Genomic DNA, 18,007 nt, shown 5'->3' with positions numbered 1-18,007 from the left:
AATTGACAATCTTGGACAATGTTGTTGCTGACTATTCTCTTTCCTCTCTTTGCTTCCTGATCTCAAAATATCTTGCAGCTCCATAGTGGCTGAAGTTTGTGTGCCCGTGCCAAATGGTTTAATACTCTTTAGGATCCAACATTACAGAGAAACATACAGGGATGTAACTTACCACTGAGAAACAGACTTTTGCTTCCATATCTGACTTCCTCTCAGATTGTAAACTCTGGTATTTGATGTAAGCACAAAGCCTCATTAGTTTTGGTCCAAATATTCGGATATATGGGTGAACGAATTCTACCAAGAAATGTCTACCAAAGTTCTGCAGCATGAGGCATTTGACTATTTGCCTCTCCAAATACAGTGTGAAGCACTTTTCTGATCTGAAAATAAACTGCTTCTACCCTCGCCCCCCTAGAAAAAGTGTATTGAGCATGAACAACGCAAAAGGTACTCTGCTGGGAACTGTGGAGGATATAAAGATGAGTAAGTCAGTTCTCCCCTGCGATAAGAACTTTACGGGCCCACATTCTTAGATACAGATCTTAGACTAAATTCTACCGCCAAACAGAAACTATGGTGTTTACCTTTCTATCCTCAGGGCTTAGTCTGGCTAAGCGAATGAATAAATAGTAGAACAGGTCTTCTAAGGAGATGTTTCCTGTTCCTTGCTTCTAGCAAGTAACAAGCCACTTTGGCCATAGCATGGAAACTTGAATAATGTTCTGAAGAGCTGTTAACCATGTTGTTCAGACAAGGAAGTCTGTGAACATCATCTGGCACAGGTGATCTTCATTACCTGAGGCAGCAGTCCTCAAACTCTTAGATCTCTGGAGCTCTTTACACTCCTCAACATTATTGAGGACCCCTTATGTGATTTATATCTACTAGTATTTATCATCTTACATACTAAAATTGAGAAATTTTCAAAATATTATTTCAAATCAAGACAACAAAGTACTTACTTCTTGTTGTGTTCCTGTATGGGCTCAAAGAAAAGCTCAAGATTTCAGGTAACTATTTGAGCATAATGAAGTTACAGCTATCTTAGCAGGTATGACTAAATTAAAGGTAGCTAATAAAAGTACAGAAACACTGAGAACAAGCAGATTTCATTAATCTCTCTAAATCTCTGTAACAAATGTTCATATTAATATTTAAACCCACTACCATAGAAAGTGCTGGAAAACACAATACACGTGCAAGCATTCTATTAGGGAGCTGAGTGATAACATCATTACACGTCAAATGGCCTCTGGAAATTTCCGTACATTCATGAGAGAATGAAAGTGAAAAAGGCAAATCGTGTCTTTGTACCATAATGGAAATAGTTTTGGCCTCGGCCTCTTGAACGGATCTTGGAGATGACCCAAACCCAGAGGACCACAGTTTGAGAACCGATGTAATTGATTAATTTTAAGCACTTTCCATTTCATATTACTAATAGTGTATTTTCTCTGATGACTATCTTGTTCTCGTTCCCGAACCACATTTTTGAAACCTAAGGTTGCCCCAAGACAGACCCTCTTGCCTCGGGGTCTAGTGGAACCCAAAGCCAAAAGCCCGGGACGCGCCGTGGTCTGGGTTGGGGCCGGGAGGGGAAGGGCTCTGTTTAGCACTGGGAGCTGAACACGCTCCCCTGAGTTGGCAGAGGACGCAGGATCCAGAAAGGAATCTAAAACCTGCCACCCGCGCGCCAAGGCGGGGCCAGAAGTGGCTGCAGGCGGCCAGGCTCGCCCAGCACTCAGGGCAGAAGCAGTGGCGGCGACAACGAGGCGTAGGCTTCCTGGAGACTCCTGCCAACTGCCCGCCCGCCGCAGGCAGGCCGGCCCCTGGGAGGAGGAGCGCGGGCAGGTACTCCCAGGTAGCTGCCTCCTCCCTTTCCCACCGCTCTACTCCGCGGCCTCCCGGGATCCAGGCAGGACTCAGCGCCGCGCGTCCCCGGAGTGGCCAGGGCGCCCCTCTGCCGACCTCAGGGGCTTTCTCTGCCCGAGCGCGGGGGCCTCCCCGACTCTTCGGAGAGAGACGCACGGATCTGGGTGGCGCCGAGACAGAGGGTCTGGCGGCCTCGGGGACTACCCAAGCACGGGGCTCCGGCCCGGGAGCTGCTGGAACATGCGCCCGGAGCTGCAGGTGCGGGGTCCGACGGCCCGGCCCCCGGGTGGGGAGTGGGTGACTCGGAGGCGGCCACCTCGGTAGACTGGGTCCGATTCGAACACAAAGCAGAGGGTCACCCACGGCAACAGGTGCCCGCTCAGCGGTCTGTAAAGTCCTGGGGGCGGGGCGGCGGGAGGTGGCATTTATTCCCCGGCGCTGCTTCCAGGCGCTGGTCCGACCCTGGAGACCGAAACCGCGCTCGAGACACAGTCGCGCGGTGGCTTTGAGCACAACAGGTCGGTGACTCAGTTCCCACAGAAACTCCAAGTGCTGAGCCAGGGGCTTTTTTGACATGTTTTCTTGTTTGCTTGTTGGTTATTTTGTTTGTTTCAGTTTGTCTGACAGTTGCTGGACTATGTTTATACTTCTGGTGCTACTCAGCCAATTGACCATAGTTACCTTCGCGTTTCCTCATTGCGCAAGAAGTCCGGAGGAGTCGAGGCATGAGGAAGAAGGTAAGCCTGGCTTCAGTTTCCAAGAAAACTGTAGTGGAAACCCGAGCCGCGTATTACAGGACTTAAAGGAGAAAGTGTAGTCTTTGAGATTACAAGCCACCATCAATCATAGAAGCACTAAAACATCCTTCAATTTACGGCTTATTTGGTAATGTTGTGGTTTGTTATGTTAAGCGCATTTTATACACATTTGTTTCTGTGAGTTACTTTTGATAAACATATATATTTAAAACCGGGTTTGTGGTTAACTGAATGGAAAACCTATTTCAACTTCTGAAAATCAATGAGTGCCCTTGTTCTAGATGAGGCTATGTGGTAATTATAATAAACATAATTACTTGTTCTTCCTGGAAAGACGGACAGGGAGTCCAGGATCTAGTCTGGATTTGTTGTGAGGCCCTGGGCAAGTTACTTCACCCCTTCCAGCTTGTAAAATGAGGGGGTGGGGAGTGGAATGATCTCTGAGATCCTTTTTAACTTTAAAATGTCTGGTTATCTGGGTAAAGCCAGATGGTGTGAGAAGATTAGGTTTGGGGCATGCTAACCTAGAATTCCACACCTAGTGGGCTCCAGGTCACAAACAGACTGATTCCTGACCACATTTTAAAAGGCCAACCTAGAAAAAAACAGAAAAGAGAGAAGAAGAAGAAGAAAAAAAGGCTTTCATTTCTTCTTGTCTAGTCACTGTGCTTCCCTACACAGTGCCAGTGCTTTGGATCCACCTCCTGTCCTACACATTCCTGTCCCTATTCATTCTCATCAGATCCTACTCACCTCATTTTCTTTTGGGAAGGATCTAGTTACACTAATATTACTGGATGACTTATTAATAATTAATACAGATTAGGGTGTCAAACCTTCTAGGAGTCTGTGTGTGTATTAAGATAAGGAAGTGTCCTAACCCGAAGGAGTCAAGCGCTGACAGCAGAATTCTAGGCAGTTGGATAGTCTAGCTGCTGGGATAGGGGAGATTTGGAAGGAGAGCCTTCTTGGTGCCTCCCAGGTTGCACTATATAAGGTTGACAGTCCACTCGTATATAAAGTTGATGATCTATACTCAGTGGGACCAGATGCTGATCCCCAGAGTGTTTGTGAGTGTGTTCATTCATTCACATGATATAGGCACAAAAGACACTCTTAAGGACATCACAAACTACAGAAGGAATTTAGAGATCATACTTGAGTGTGGAAGGCTGGAGAGATCTGTGGGAAATGTAAATGAGGAATCCTATATTAAAAAGCTGATTTGTTCGGTTAATAACTAATTTATCAATACATAGAACGTGCCAGGTATGGGAGATGTAGAAATGAAAGACTACAATCCCTGCCCCGGAGGATCGGAGGATTGCTTCATCTGGTGGGAGAGGTAGGGTGTAAACCTATGGCACAGAAGCCAGTGCTCTCTATCTTCATATGAGATATAATAAATAGAGATATGAGAAGCAGTTAGGAAAATAAAGAACCTTCAGCTACATTCTGACAAAACCCAAGAGGAGGGTTGAAATGACTGAAAAGGATTTTATTTAGAAAACATGGGGAGACAGGAGAGAGGGAGAGAATGGAATATCTCAGTTGGTGGGTTAAAAACAGCAGAATCCACATGCAGCCTCTTAATATGGTCTAAGACTGGAGAAAGAGATGGGAAGAAAATCTGAGGAGGCAGATACAAAAGTTCAAGGCTAGTGCATCTTCCAGCAATGGCCAGAGGGAAAACAGAATTCTCACTGAGAGTTCAGGATACTCCAGAGGCAAGGAAGTTTACTTCTTTCAACTATAAGCAAATCCAAGGCTACTTAGAACCCAAATATCAAAGGATAGTATTTCTCCTAAGATCATAAGGGAGGCAGGAAGAAATCTGATAAGGCATTGAAGGTCTAAGGTCAACTGTGGACTGAATCAGAACTTTGACACTCAGGGAAGTGATAAACAGCAGCCCTTGGAAGGCACGTTTTACACAGTGGTAGAGACCTTCATTGGCATAAATATCATTTCAGGAACAATCAAAATGTTTATGACTCTCTTATTTTCCTTTCAAGCTGAGAATCCCATTTGGAGGGCAGAGGTGTTTTACAATTCAGATAACTGACTTGAACAGGAGACTGACAATGAGAAATTTGGCATTGCTCTTCTAGCCAATAAAATGTAAATATCTGGGCATATCTGAGAAGCAACAATACAGAGGCAGATTGCTAATTCTCCATTCTAGAATTAGATTTCATGTAGTAAGTACATTATAGCTAAGTTAGGCAAGCTCAGAGTTACTTTATCATTGGTTTAGTATTGTAAACCCATGCCAAGCTGAGTAGCAGGCTATACCTCTGAATTGCTTCAACTGGTAGAATTTCGGTCTAAGAGCTCCTTCCCACTATAGGAATGTCGCATATATTCATGTAATTTATAAGTAATTTTTTGGGCACCTCTGTGTGTTGGGAACCAACATCCCTGCTCTAATGGAAATTTCCTTCTAGTGAGGGGAACAGAGTGGTAACAAATAAGTAAGTAAAGCATAGGGACCACCAGATGGTCATAAGTGTTGCGGAGAAAAACAAAGTATAATAGGGAGTGGGGATTGTGGAAGCGGGTGGTTGAGGATGGGTTTCAAGGTAATATTGAACAAAGTCCTGAAGGAGGTGACAGAGAAAACTGAAAGAAGGAAGTTCTATTGAGAGGAAATAGCAGGTACAAAGGCAGGAGATAACCAGGCATATTGGAATCCAGTGCAGCTGTAGGGCACAAGGAGACCCCCTTAGAGGACCGTTGCAAGAATCCCAATGAGAGATAGTGGAGACTTGGAAAATTTTTCGTTCTGTCTCCATTTAGTGGTAACATAACATCTACAAGAAAGGGAAGGAAATGGAGAAGAAAAAACAAAAATGTTTCATCACACTGGTCTACCTCTTAGAATATTTCTCAAAGCAGTGATCACTAATGACCCCATTCTAGCTTCCTGCTTGGTTCAGATAGCCCATGTATTTTATTTATAACATAAAAATGAATCTGCTAGAGTAGCACTGGCCAACAGAAATAAAATATGAACCATATACATAATTAAAAATTTTCTAGTAGTCACATTAAAAAAGTAAAAAGAAATAGGTGAAATTGATTTTAATAATGAATTTAATTTAACCCAATATATCCAAAATATCTTTTCCAAATATAAGCAATATAAAACATTGAGATATTTCACTTTCTTTCTTTCTTTTTTTCACTATGTCTTTGCAGTCCCATGTATATCTCCGTTCAGACAAGCCACATTTCAAGTGCTCAATAGGCACATGTGGCTAGTGGCTACTGTATTGAACAAAACAGCTCTATAAGATTCAAACCAGCTTGGAAAAGTGATTGATTAGTAGGAAAAATATCCTGGCCAAGGTGTGACTGTTCTCAAAGGCTAAGAATAAATAGCCAACCTGAGGTCACTCTCAAATCAGTCTTAGTCTTCCAGGCCATGCGCTGTCCTCAGTCTTGATCTGTCTTTCACTCGCCCATTTGAACTTGTTCCTCCTTTCGTAATGGTTAGCAATGAGAAATACCAACGCTTTTAAATTCTTTTCAGCACCGGATGTAGTTCTCAGAGTTTCTGAATTCCAGTCTCTGTAATGTGATCTGGGGCCAGATCCCTTCAGCTTTGTTTGTGACACCAGAACGAGTTTGAAGTCTGTGGGTTTTGAAAATACTGCCATGGTAGGATATTTTGGTTTTGTGTCAACTTGTGATTAACTATCATGTTTACCATTTACCTTCCCAGCAAATGTAAAAGGAGTCTTGTAAAGCTTTGTAGACACGTGTTTAGGGACTGGGTGGAGGGAGCTACTCCTTTGGGAAGGACTGAATGGCTTTTAATGAATCTTACAATTAATTTATAATTTTATCAACTTAGAAGTTTAAACATTTTTAGTATAAACTTGATACAACAATTTTAACATGTATCAAATTTAAAATTTTAAATGTATCAATTTAAAAATTTAAAACATTAAGAGATCTTAGTGATTATTTAGTTCATATTCCAATTTTACAAATAAAGAAATGGCAACCCAGAGATGTAAGTGACTTATCCCAGGATATACAGCTGATAACTAAGCCAAATCAAAAAAGAAGAATCTCTGTCTTCTAACTCTTAATCCAATACTCTGTTCATTACACCAGACTAATTTTTCTCAGTCAAGATAATAGGAAACCAACACTTTAGAAATAGAATAGTCTGGCCTGTCATTTATTGGAGAAATAATTGTCTAGAAGGAAAAGTGATACTAAACAATTTTCATTTATGCTGATAATTTTGGACATAATCAACTCATGTATGTTCTGGAGTTTTGCTAATATCTGTATTTCATGATTAGCAGAAATTATTTTTATTTATGATTTTTCTTTTTGTCAGATTTTAAAACCACACAAGAAAATTTGGTATAATTTAACCACATCAAGAGAACTATTCGGTTTTCCCACAAATAAAACAGGAATTTTCTGCCTTGTTTTTATTAATGTGTGAAATCTTTCTGTTTCTTCGTTAGTCTTTACATCAAAAGAAGAGGCAAACTCATTCATCCATAGACACCTTCTATACAATAGATTTGATTTGGAGCTCTTCACTCCCGGTGACCTAGAAAGAGAGTGCAGAGAAGAACTTTGTAATTATGAGGAAGCCAGAGAGATTTTTGTGGATGAAGATAAAACGGTAATTTGGTTGATGATGTTAATTGGCTAGACATTTATTAAATTGCACTTAAGAAAATGGCACTTTCATTTCCGTAAGTCATTAGAGATTGTACGCCTTAAATAAAACTAGGATTGTATACCTGTTATCTCTTTCTACTTTCCTAAAATGCTAATTACCCCATTTAGACTTGACTTTATACTTAGCTGGGTTATGTAATTAGCAAAGTATCAATTATGTTGTGATTTTGTGTGTTTAACGTTTATGATGTTCAAAAACAATCATGAAGCAGAGTAGATTAAACTTCAGGATATTATTTGAGTTAGCTCTCTGACTTAGGCTTTAATCATTCAAGACTTAACAATTTTTCCTATTGGACTTACTTTTTTTGATTACCTTATGTATACTTCCAGTACTTACTGACAATCTGCTATGTGCCAAGTGCTCTGCTAGAGACTGAGGGTACAGAATATATAGTCTCACCTTCAGGAGTTTATTGCTTGGCAGTGAACTTTTAGAAGCTCTCCCTTAAAATATAATTAAATCCTGTCTTTTAATCCTGAAAAAGTACAAAAGAAGCAGCACTATCTCTGTTATAATCTGGCATATTCTTTTAAAATGTAAAGTGACTTAAATTATTTAGTTTTGTATCTTAAAGAACCGCTTTCTCCTTTTCCCCTTCCTCAAGAACCCCATTTTACACTTTAGTCAATTAGAACCTCTCTGTGTATCCTTCAAATGCAGGTGTTACTGGAACTAAGTTCTTTTTCCTCCCAAAATTGTGCCCAGGCTCCCGTTCCCTGCCATCATCTGCTGCATCTGTCAGAGAAGGGAAACAAAGTCTGTACCTTGTAGCTGTGTCTGTTGAAATTTTACTCTGTTTTTCACAAACCCATTTTCTAATTGTATCACAGTTCCTTAAAATCGGCTTCCATTCTGTCAAGTGACACTGAACTGAAACCGTCCCAGGGATGTCTTTCCAAACCAGTAAATACCTTTCAGTAAAATCTCCTAGCAAACTGAGGGCCCATCTAGTGTAGAAAAATATCAGACTCCTTTTCAAACGTGATAGTGAGTCCCCTGTTTCAACGTTCACCTTTGCTACTTTCATCTACTTTCTAATGTGACAGTTTTCCCTGATGCCTGAGTGAGGGCTCTGGGCCAGCGAAGGGAGAATAGCAGAGGACAGTGGTAGAAAGCTGGCAGAAACAGTGGTGGGTGCAGTGCTTTAATGAGAGTGAGTCACTCCCTCCAGCTTGAATGGACTGGTATCCTACCTGTGGCACATGCCAGGAATTTTGTACCCCTAGTCTGGGTCACCGAGACCAAATGAAATTATAATAAAGCAATTAAATAAACTTGGAATATTTACCTTTTTTTAGATGGCATTTTGGCAAGAATACTCTATTAAAGGACCAACCACAAAATCAGGTAAGGCAAGAATCGATCAATTTTAATGTTTTTTTTTTCCCACCCTCTCTCTGTTATAATACATTTTTCATTTCATTATTTTAAGTATGGTTGTTGCACAATATACATACCTTGTAAATCCGAGGAAGATTTCTCAATTATACACTGGGCTGTCTAAGACAGAAAAGGTCACATGCATCTATTTATACACTGAAAATCAAGTTTGGTGAGATACTAGGGAAACGAGATAATAGGCTTAATGCTGTTTTTAACAGATCAGCTAAGTCAAGACTTGCACAGAATAAAAGTAGGACTCTGTTAGTTTCAAGTAGTAAACTGTTTTAATTCTTTTCTTTATACAAGTGACTAGAATACTTATGCTAGTAGGTAAGTTAACATTGTTAGAATTAAATAACTCATAGAAAGGCGAGATCCTTTATTTTATTCACATTGATCATCTCTAACTGCTTTTCAGTCAGGTTTTTGTTTTGTTTTGTTTCGTTTTTGCCAGCTATTTTTTCATCCCCTCTAGGTAGGTCCCCGCTGTAGGGAGACTACATGGCTCCACTGGAGCTGCATAGGACACTTATTTTAGTAGTTAATACCAAAATACGTATCACTGAACAAAGAATGTTTATCCCACTTAGTCTTGAATGTTATCCATTTAATATGACTTGTTTAAAATAAATGAAGCCATAACTAGGGCTTTTAGAAAGTGAATTGAAATTTTTTCTGGTCATGTCTTTAGCACAGACTTTTAAAAGTAATCAATATTAATTATTAGATGCTTAATAGTGTGCATACATTCAGTATGAAATTTATTGAAATCATAGGTGGTGCTTTTCAGTTATACTTATGTTATTTTAATGATTTCTCTTAAGATGGCAACAGAGAGAAAATTGATGTTATGGGTCTTCTGACTGGCTTAATTGCTGCTGGAGTATTTTTGGTTATTTTTGGATTACTTGGTTACTATCTTTGTATCACTAAGTGTAACCAGCATCAATATCCAGGGTAAGTACCAAGTAAAAATACTCAATTCACTATTATACATTCTATACTGTTATTTTTAAATGGCTTTAAAAACGGTTGCCTATTTTTTAAAATACTCTTTTGATTTTGGAATAATTTTAGATATTCAGAAAAGTTGCAAAGAAAGCACAGAGACTCCCATATATCCTTCACCCAGTTCCCTTGTTGTTAATATCTTATGTTGCCAGAACATGTTTGTAAAACTAACAAATCAATATTGGTACATAGCTATAAAATGAACTCCAGTGCATGAGGAAAGCTTCCTAAAGCTTCATAAAGGCCACAACTGTCTGCATAATACAATCTCAACATCCTTATTAGAATAAAAAGTTATTATCTTCTATACTATCCATAGTATCTTCTCTGTAAGTATAGATGGGGGAGTGTAGACATAACCTTTATTCAAAAAAAGCACCAGGTGCTAAACAGGCTATCAAAATTTATGCTTTTGTGTCCCTATTCACACTTACAAATTCTGTGAAGAAGCTCATGATGGTAACCAGGTAATGAAAAGATTATGGAAACAGATCTTGGTGATGGTTGCACAACATTGTGAATATAATTGATACCACTGAGTTGTACAATTATAATGGTTAAAGTGGCAAGTTTTATGTTATACATATTTTACCACAATAAATACTTTTTCTTTATTGTTGAGGTAAGAGTTTAGGACAACAGATGTGGAATTAGGATTCCTCCATTTGGGATAAATTAGGAGTCTGGAATTAATAGATACACACTACTATATATAAAATAGATAAACAAGAAGGACTGACTGTATAGCACAGGGAACTATATTCAATTTCTTGTAATAAACTGTAATGGGAAAGAATCTGAAAAATATATGTATGTATGTGTGTATATTTAACTGAATCACTTTGCTATACATCTGGAACTAACACTGTAAATCAACTAAACGTCAATAAAAAATAAAATAATTTTTAAAAAAAAAAGGGATTCCTCCATGAGAGGATTAAAGCTAAGCCATGAGAGTAGGCAAGTTCTCTGAGTGTGATGAAACGACAGAAGGCAAGGGACAGAACTTTAAAGGATGCCTCGGTAAGGGTGCAGAGGAGGACATGGCAGCAAAGAAGGCAGAGGACAGGGGCACCACAATTGTAATTCTGTGCCCAAGCTGGAATTCCTGAACAGTTCCCCAAGGCATTAATGTGATTGATGGGCAGGGACTAAGGAGATTGTCAGAGACCTTTGTAAATCCTATAAAATTTCGAAAAGTGAGAGAAAGTAAGAAAGAACTTGTGCAGTTTTTCTTAAGCCACTGTCTTTTAAGCTGAGAGAGTTCTACTAATTTCCCTTACTTAACAGACAGGAAATGACTCTTCACTAAGGTTTTACTCAATACGGCTTTTTCCACAAGCTGCGGGATACCTAGAAACTCACAGTTAATGAAGAAATAGGCAAAATGGGTCTTTGGAAACTCTTCTTGCCTTTTAGCTTTCCTTCTTTTCCACCTCATCCACAATATTTTGCCAAAACAGTCCATGTATGCACCTCGTGTTTAATCATTTCCCTCAAGGTATGTGATAGCAAAGCCGTTATTCAGTATCCTCATGACATTTTATTCTCTCTTCTCCCCAGTTTTTCTTCGTTTTTCTACTTTTCTGCACTCACTACATCTTCTTACCTTATGCCTTTTTTCTGCAAAACCTCTCGCTTCTTTCCTGCATGAGGTTGGAAGACGAATTCAAAAACACAGAGAGCAAAGAGGTGTCATTATTATGTGTGTTTTCTGAGTATGTTATCATAAGATTAAAAAAAAAACTAGCTATCTCATTTTAAAAGTAAGATTGGTTATACTTAATGTTAGTACAGTATAATGCTGTACCATTTACAGATCATTTTTATGTCTATTGTCTCACTTTGATCCTCAAAGCAACACTTTATAAGGGACGTTTCAAACTAGGTTTACTAGACATTCACTTATGTCAGAACTAACTTTTAAATACTTACTAAAGTGCTTTTCATCAATTGTCCCAAGACATTTCTTCCAGCAGAAGTATTTGTTCTCTTTCTATAGTCTGCAAGTCTGGAAATGGTGGATGGGCGAAGGACTATTTGAAAAAGAAAAGAGTAAAAAATAAGCTCATTGTTACAATAGTTTGCCTCATTCTTCTGTAATACATGCCAAGAAATGGGAAACAAGATCTTTTCATTTCTTAGTCCCTATATTTTATGGAGGAAAATTGGCATAATATGATGTTGTCAGTTTATTTGAGATGTTCTTGGTGGGTACTTACTGATTTCAGTCATTTAAGATGTGCGTAAAAAATCACTGTCTAGACACTTAATGACTTTAATATAATTATACTGTTCCTATAACTTAAATTTTGAAGGCCAACATGGAAAAATTTATTTGCTCAAATAAAACATGTCTCTCCTGTCTCCTATAAGCAAACAAGTAGCACTTTTCGTCACAAGCTAATGAATGTGGCAAGTGACGAGCCTGCCATGAATACATTCCAGATTTCTGACAGAGGAGGAATTGTGTTGAGCCCGCTAAGTAAACTTCTGATGCTGTCCGTCACCTCTCAACTATCGAAGGGTTAATTATTCAGTTCCTAGATTTACGCAGATCTTTTTCTTTTTGTCTCTCTCTCTCTGCAATTTTCTTCTCTCCTTCTGTCCAGTTTCAGATCTCACTATTACCTACAAAGGAAAAGGTATCTTATGGGGCAAATTGACTAATTTAGTTTGCAAAAGTTTACAGTATTTTGGGTCGGCTGAACTATGTCTTGTGGGAAGAATATTGTAAATATTGAGTAGAGGTTGGGGATTACCCATAGGTTTTAATTATATTATCAGCTGTAACTGTAGGAGGTAAATTTATGCATAGATACTTCATAGACAGCCAACTTCACAGTCTAACCAGATCGGCTTACTGATGTTTAAATTATAATTTGTAATTCACAAGTAAGAAGGGAAAATGTAGTTTCAAAACACCAGACCTGTGTTGCATTTCAATTTTCATTGGCTGGTGTAGGTAACAAAGTTTTGTGAAAATGGCGGGACTTGGTCTAAGCCATATTTTTTTTTTTTAATTGTTGGGCTTGGATCAACAAGTGGGGAAGTGGGGAAAGGACAGTAATCTGAGAAAAGGAACAGTACCAGTGAAAGAGAACAGAGAATTCATTGCACATGCAGAGGAGAGTCAAGAAGCTACTTTGGCAATGGCAGAGAGCTACAGAAAATAAGGCAAGGCCAGAATAAGGGAGATTTTGAAAAGGAGGCACAGGAGTTAGAACTTGATTCAGTGGAAAGTAGACTGCAGGTTAGACTTTCCCAGAGAAGATTGACATGATGGAAGTACTGTTTAGAAGGGGTGGACCAGACAGCTGGGCTGCAGGGGGGGACAGAGGAGAGAGACAGGCATCTGCTGTTGTGATCATCTCTGAGGCATCAGTTTCCTTGGCATGGAGTAGTGCTGCCTTTCAACAAAGCCTGGATTTGGTTTCACACCATCCTTTGGAAAAGTTTTAATTCAGGAGCGGAAGAAAAAGGGAATTGCAGGTTTTGAGTCTTCATTATAGTACTCCAGACACTGCTGAGATGCTTCACATATGACATCTTTCTCAGACCACACGAAACAACTCTGTTGAGGTAGCTATTATTATCCCCATTTTACAAAGGAGGAAAACTGAGTTAGGTTAACCGGCCTTTGGTCTCATAGCCATGAAATGACAGGATCCTGTTTCATACCCATGACTGACTTCAAAGCTCTTGATCTTTCCCCTATACCAAGACTTTTTCAGAGTTTAGGGATAAAATAAAACCATTCTTATATTAATAAATCAGGTTCAACTTTTATCAAAATAGTTGGATTTTTTTTTTTAATATTGCCATGTTAACCTAAAAATACTGCCTTTCCTAGACCTAAATGCTGTTTCTGTTTAGTTCTTCAGACACCTACGTAAGAAGGGGCAGACATACTCCCTCCATCATTTTCAGAAGACCTGAGGAGGCCGTCTTGTCTCCGTCGCCATCTTTAGTGGAGGACACAGGATTACCTTCTTATGAGCAGGCAATGGCACTGACCAGAAAACACAATGTTTCACCGCCACCACCATATCCTGGGCCAGCAAAAGGATTTAGGGTATTTAAAAAGTCTATGTCACTCCCATCTCACTAAGCCTGCCTTGTTGTCTTGGTGATATAGAACATTCACATTATTTAAATGGCTCATTTTCCTGGACCAGAAAAGACATGTCAATTCAGCCCTTTATGACAAACTACAGAGCATAAAGGAGGAATAAGCACATGTAATATGCTGCTGAAGTTCTGTCGGCATCTTGGACCTGGACTTGATCATTATCAGCTGGATAAAGAACTGTGACTCCATATCCTTGCAGTTAGGAGAGCACTTTTTTGTTCATTTAAGTCATTCAAAAACTCTGCATTATGGATATCACAGCTAGGACTGGTGAGCTGTCTATATCCTTTGTACAGAAAAAGGTTTTAGGCATCTTGTGTTGAATATTTTTTTAAAAAGTAAGAATTTCTAATTATTAGATTATCCCAAGTCATAATATTGGACCTGCTCTTTTTTAGGATTTCTTTTTGGTTGGAAATACTTCACAGAATTTGGCACTTAAATATAAACTGGTGACCTTAATGTGATCACTTGGTTTTATGTTTTAAATTATTGCACAGCATTCACTATATTTTGCACAGTTTAGTTGTGAACTCTTGCTATCGGTCATATTTTATTATTGGGAGTGGGGTCAGTAATTTCTCTTAAAAAAATACTTGCTAGGGAACTAATTCTTCAGAGGGTACAGGGTTGTAATGGCAAGGATTTGCAAGGGTTGTTATACTATTAAAGAAATATACAGGCCTCAGAGCTAAGCATGAGTAGAACTTGATAAAGTTGCACATGTTACTGTCAAGTAGACACACCCATTTTCATTGCTAAGTTATCTGCATATAACTATGTAAATTATTAATCTGGAAAATTTGTTGAAATTCATAAATAATAATTTGAGAATCTAGAAGAAGTAACTTACTTCTCTGCTAGCAAATAATATTGATTAAAGTGACCAGCAACCCCTTGTATCTCAACCCCAATGTCTGGACACAGAACTCCACAGGTAATCACTTGGACCTGTATTTTGTATCTTCTTCTAATCTTATATATGACCAGTCTCCCCTCAAGAACGTAGTAGAGTATAAGCTATAAACGTCTGGAATGGATGTGTTTGCACACATTTATTTGAGTGGGTGTGTATGTATATGTGAATTTGTTTCCTCTTTGAAGGACCTCAAAAAATAACCTACTTCTGAGAAATAGAAAATTCTGTTCTCTATGTTTTTGCTAGGCATTGCTTTTTCCTATTATTTAAGACCATTTATAAAACGGTATTTTGTTCTATCATTTTTACAGAGGTGAGATTAAACCCCACAGGCATTTGATAATTCTTTCCAAATAAATGTTTAAAAAACATAAATCATATTACACTGTGTGAGTGTATGCCTCTCTTTTAAGACAGCATGATCTTAAGACAGATAAAAGCAAAACCTTAATCACTACAGACTGCCAAAGACTTTACCTTTTAGATTTGCAGTCTCTTCAGTTGCTTGTCACAAAGAAGTCATCTAGCAACATTTAGATATTACAAAAAGTGGTCCTCTTCAAGCCACACATATTACCTATACAAATTTTACTATTAGTCATGCCTTGGCTTTACATAAGCACTTTTCTTCATGTAACTTTGCACTTTGCACTTATTTTAATCCTCTTTAAAAGGTCGGAGGCAAACTCTACTTTATTACTTTAACAATCAGACTAAGGCATAGAAGGATAACTAGCTCAAAATCTAACATGTTGGTGAGAGCTAAGTTTAGAATGAGCAAGCACACTTTTCTAGGCCCATCTCATACCTACAGAAATATGCTGTCTCAAGTTATAAAATTGTTAAATACAGTTCTAAGTCTTTATGAGAAATGTATATGCATTTGTCATATATATATATATATAAATCTATATGTGCATATATTAGATATCTGTATAGTATTGTCATATTCATATGTGTTTCTTAGGAGGAATAAGAATATAAGATATAAGATATGATACATCTTTTATTGAATCACAATTTGAACTATTTCACGAACTTGTTTACTCCCATTGACTCACAAGAATCTAAACTGTAAAGCTAGCTTCAGAGCCTGTGACAACCCCTGTTGCCCCAGTGGTAGCCTAGATTTGTCATATGTCATCATTTAGTGTAAAACTATTGCTCTAACTTGAACAAATCTAGAGTTCATCATTAAGATGAATCACTGGTATTTGTAGAGCATCCAATATTGAGCTCATAATACTTTAAATATAAAAAGGAGGGGGGAGGGTATAGCTCATTGGTAAAAATGTGTGCTTGGAATGCACGAGGTCCTGGATTCAATCCCCAGTACCTCCAATAAAAAAAATTTTTTTTAAATAAATAAACTAATTACCTTCCCCCTCCACCCCCCCAAAAACAAAAATAAGACAAAACAAAATTTTAAAAAGCTTTAAAAAAATGGAAAATGTGATAGAACCATAATTAACAAATGCTTATGATAATTGAAAGGAAAATATCTCAATATAAAATTATTGACACATATTTCTATCTCATGCACCCTTTTCTAGTCCTGTTGTACTTTTGGTGGTGGGTTTTTTAGTTTGACTGATTTGTTTTGTTTGTACTTCTTCCCCAGGTAACTGATTAGTGTTAACCATTAAATCTATTTTGACAAAGTTTTATATTTAATTAGAACAGTTTTCCCCTCTATTACAATCAGGAAATGAATGTGATATGGGCATGAAAAGGGAATAAGACTAGAAAAAGATAAATACACATTTATAGGGTTATGCCTTCAGTGGGATAGATAATTCTACACAGAATATTCTCTTTTCAAAATGAAAAAAATTAAACAGAGCACAAACTATGATTATGTCAAAGTTTTGCATCTGATAATAAAGTGCCCTCTGAGTAAATACACAGAGTTTGGTGAAAATTCTCAGAAAAATTGAAAACTAGAGCAACAGTGTCCTCTTGGTCTGGTTTCCCATCTGCCTGTAAAATTCTGACTTTTTTTTTTCTATTTCTCAGATAACTTATGTGTGTGTATACTTTTCCTATAGGTACAAGAGAATTTTTTAATAAAAAAAATTTTGTTGGTGCTGTTTAAAAGCTTAATTTCATGTATATCATATTTCTTTTGTACTAATTGAATGTAACAAATTTGTATCAGTTACTGGTTTGATTTGATGTGTTGTGTATGGCATTTATACTATTAAAGGAGTGTCTAGAATTTCTGTGATTTAAAAAAAAATGATTCTTTTGTAGATCCTGCCTGGTGGCATTTTGGAACATGTGTGGCATATATTGATACCTTCAATTCTCTGTATTGTGTGTTTCCTTCAATGCCTTTTGTTGTTTAAAAATGTTTCCCTAATAGTACAAGATTTTGGTGCAAATATATCAGCATTTTCATTATCTGGAAAGAGCAACCCATTTTTTAATACAAATTTTCCCTCAGGCTTGATTATGTTTTGGTTTTAATGGACTTCCTATTACAGATAGTTTTTATACATGTGAATAAAAATGTACTTACTTTACGCTAAGCAAAAATTTTTTGCTTGTTTCAATGAAACATTCTTCCTCATATAATGAAAATGATTATGTGAATTCAATGTGAACAATGCATTGCATGTTTTCATAACAATGTTTACAGCATGGTGTTGCTGTATGTATCTTTCACCCATTGCTAGCTTTCTATTTAAACAATTTAGCTGCAGTTATGAAAATGCTATTTTCCTTAAAACAGTTTTAATATTTAATATGTTGTCTGAGGCAAATTTATAAAACATTACTCCTGGATTCCTTAAAAAACTAAAAATAGACTTCCCATATGATCCAGCAATCCCACTCCTGGGCATATATCTAGAGGAAACTCTAATTCAAAAAGATATGTGCACCCCAATGTTCACAGCAGTATTATTTACAATAGCCAAGACATGAGAACAACCTAAAAGTCCACTCACAGATGAATGGAAAAAGAAGTTGTGGTATATTTATACAATGGAATACTACTCAACCATAAAAAAGAATAAATAATGCCATTTGCTGCAACATGGATGGACCTGGAGATCATCATTCTAAGTGAAGTAAGCCAGAAAGAGAAAGAAAAATACCATATGATAGCACTTATTTGTGAAATCTTTAAAAAAAAAAGATACAAATGAACATATTTACAAAACAGAAACAGACTCAACATAGAAAACAAACTTACGGTTACCAATGGA

General features: G+C 37.7%; 1 protein-coding gene across 2 annotated transcripts; it reads left to right on the top strand.

Moving 5' to 3' along the window:
• Nucleotides 1–1,760: 1,760 nt before the first annotated feature.
• Nucleotides 1,761–17,320, top strand: PRRG4 (proline rich and Gla domain 4). Of its 2 annotated transcripts, none has more exons than XM_010964714.3 (6): nucleotides 1,761–2,133; nucleotides 2,491–2,612; nucleotides 7,124–7,287; nucleotides 8,649–8,697; nucleotides 9,558–9,690; nucleotides 13,621–17,320. In XM_010964714.3, exons 2-6 carry the CDS (start codon nucleotides 2,513–2,515, stop codon nucleotides 13,853–13,855), a joined length of 681 nt encoding a protein of 226 aa, XP_010963016.1. In that variant the 5' UTR covers nucleotides 1,761–2,133; nucleotides 2,491–2,512; the 3' UTR covers nucleotides 13,856–17,320. The 2 variants fall into 2 exon arrangements, with proteins under 2 accessions (XP_010963016.1, XP_045379868.1); XM_045523912.2 differs by lacking the exon at nucleotides 1,761–2,133 and adding an exon at nucleotides 2,146–2,393.
• The last annotated feature ends 687 nt before the right edge of the window (nucleotides 17,321–18,007 follow it).

This window comes from Camelus bactrianus, chromosome 10 (assembly GCF_048773025.1).
Source record: "Camelus bactrianus isolate YW-2024 breed Bactrian camel chromosome 10, ASM4877302v1, whole genome shotgun sequence".
NCBI lineage: Eukaryota > Metazoa > Chordata > Mammalia > Artiodactyla > Camelidae > Camelus > Camelus bactrianus.
This window is presented reverse-complemented; position numbering and strand designations above follow the sequence as displayed.

Coding starts and splice junctions, on each gene's coding strand:
- PRRG4 (XM_010964714.3), top strand. CDS start 2,513: ATGTTTATACTTCTGGTGCTACTCAGCCAATTGACCATAGTTACCTTC. Junction 8,698..9,557: donor AGGACCAACCACAAAATCAG/GTAAGGCAAGAA, acceptor ATTTCTCTTAAG/ATGGCAACAGAGAGAAAATT. Junction 9,691..13,620: donor AACCAGCATCAATATCCAGG/GTAAGTACCAAG, acceptor GTTTCTGTTTAG/TTCTTCAGACACCTACGTAA.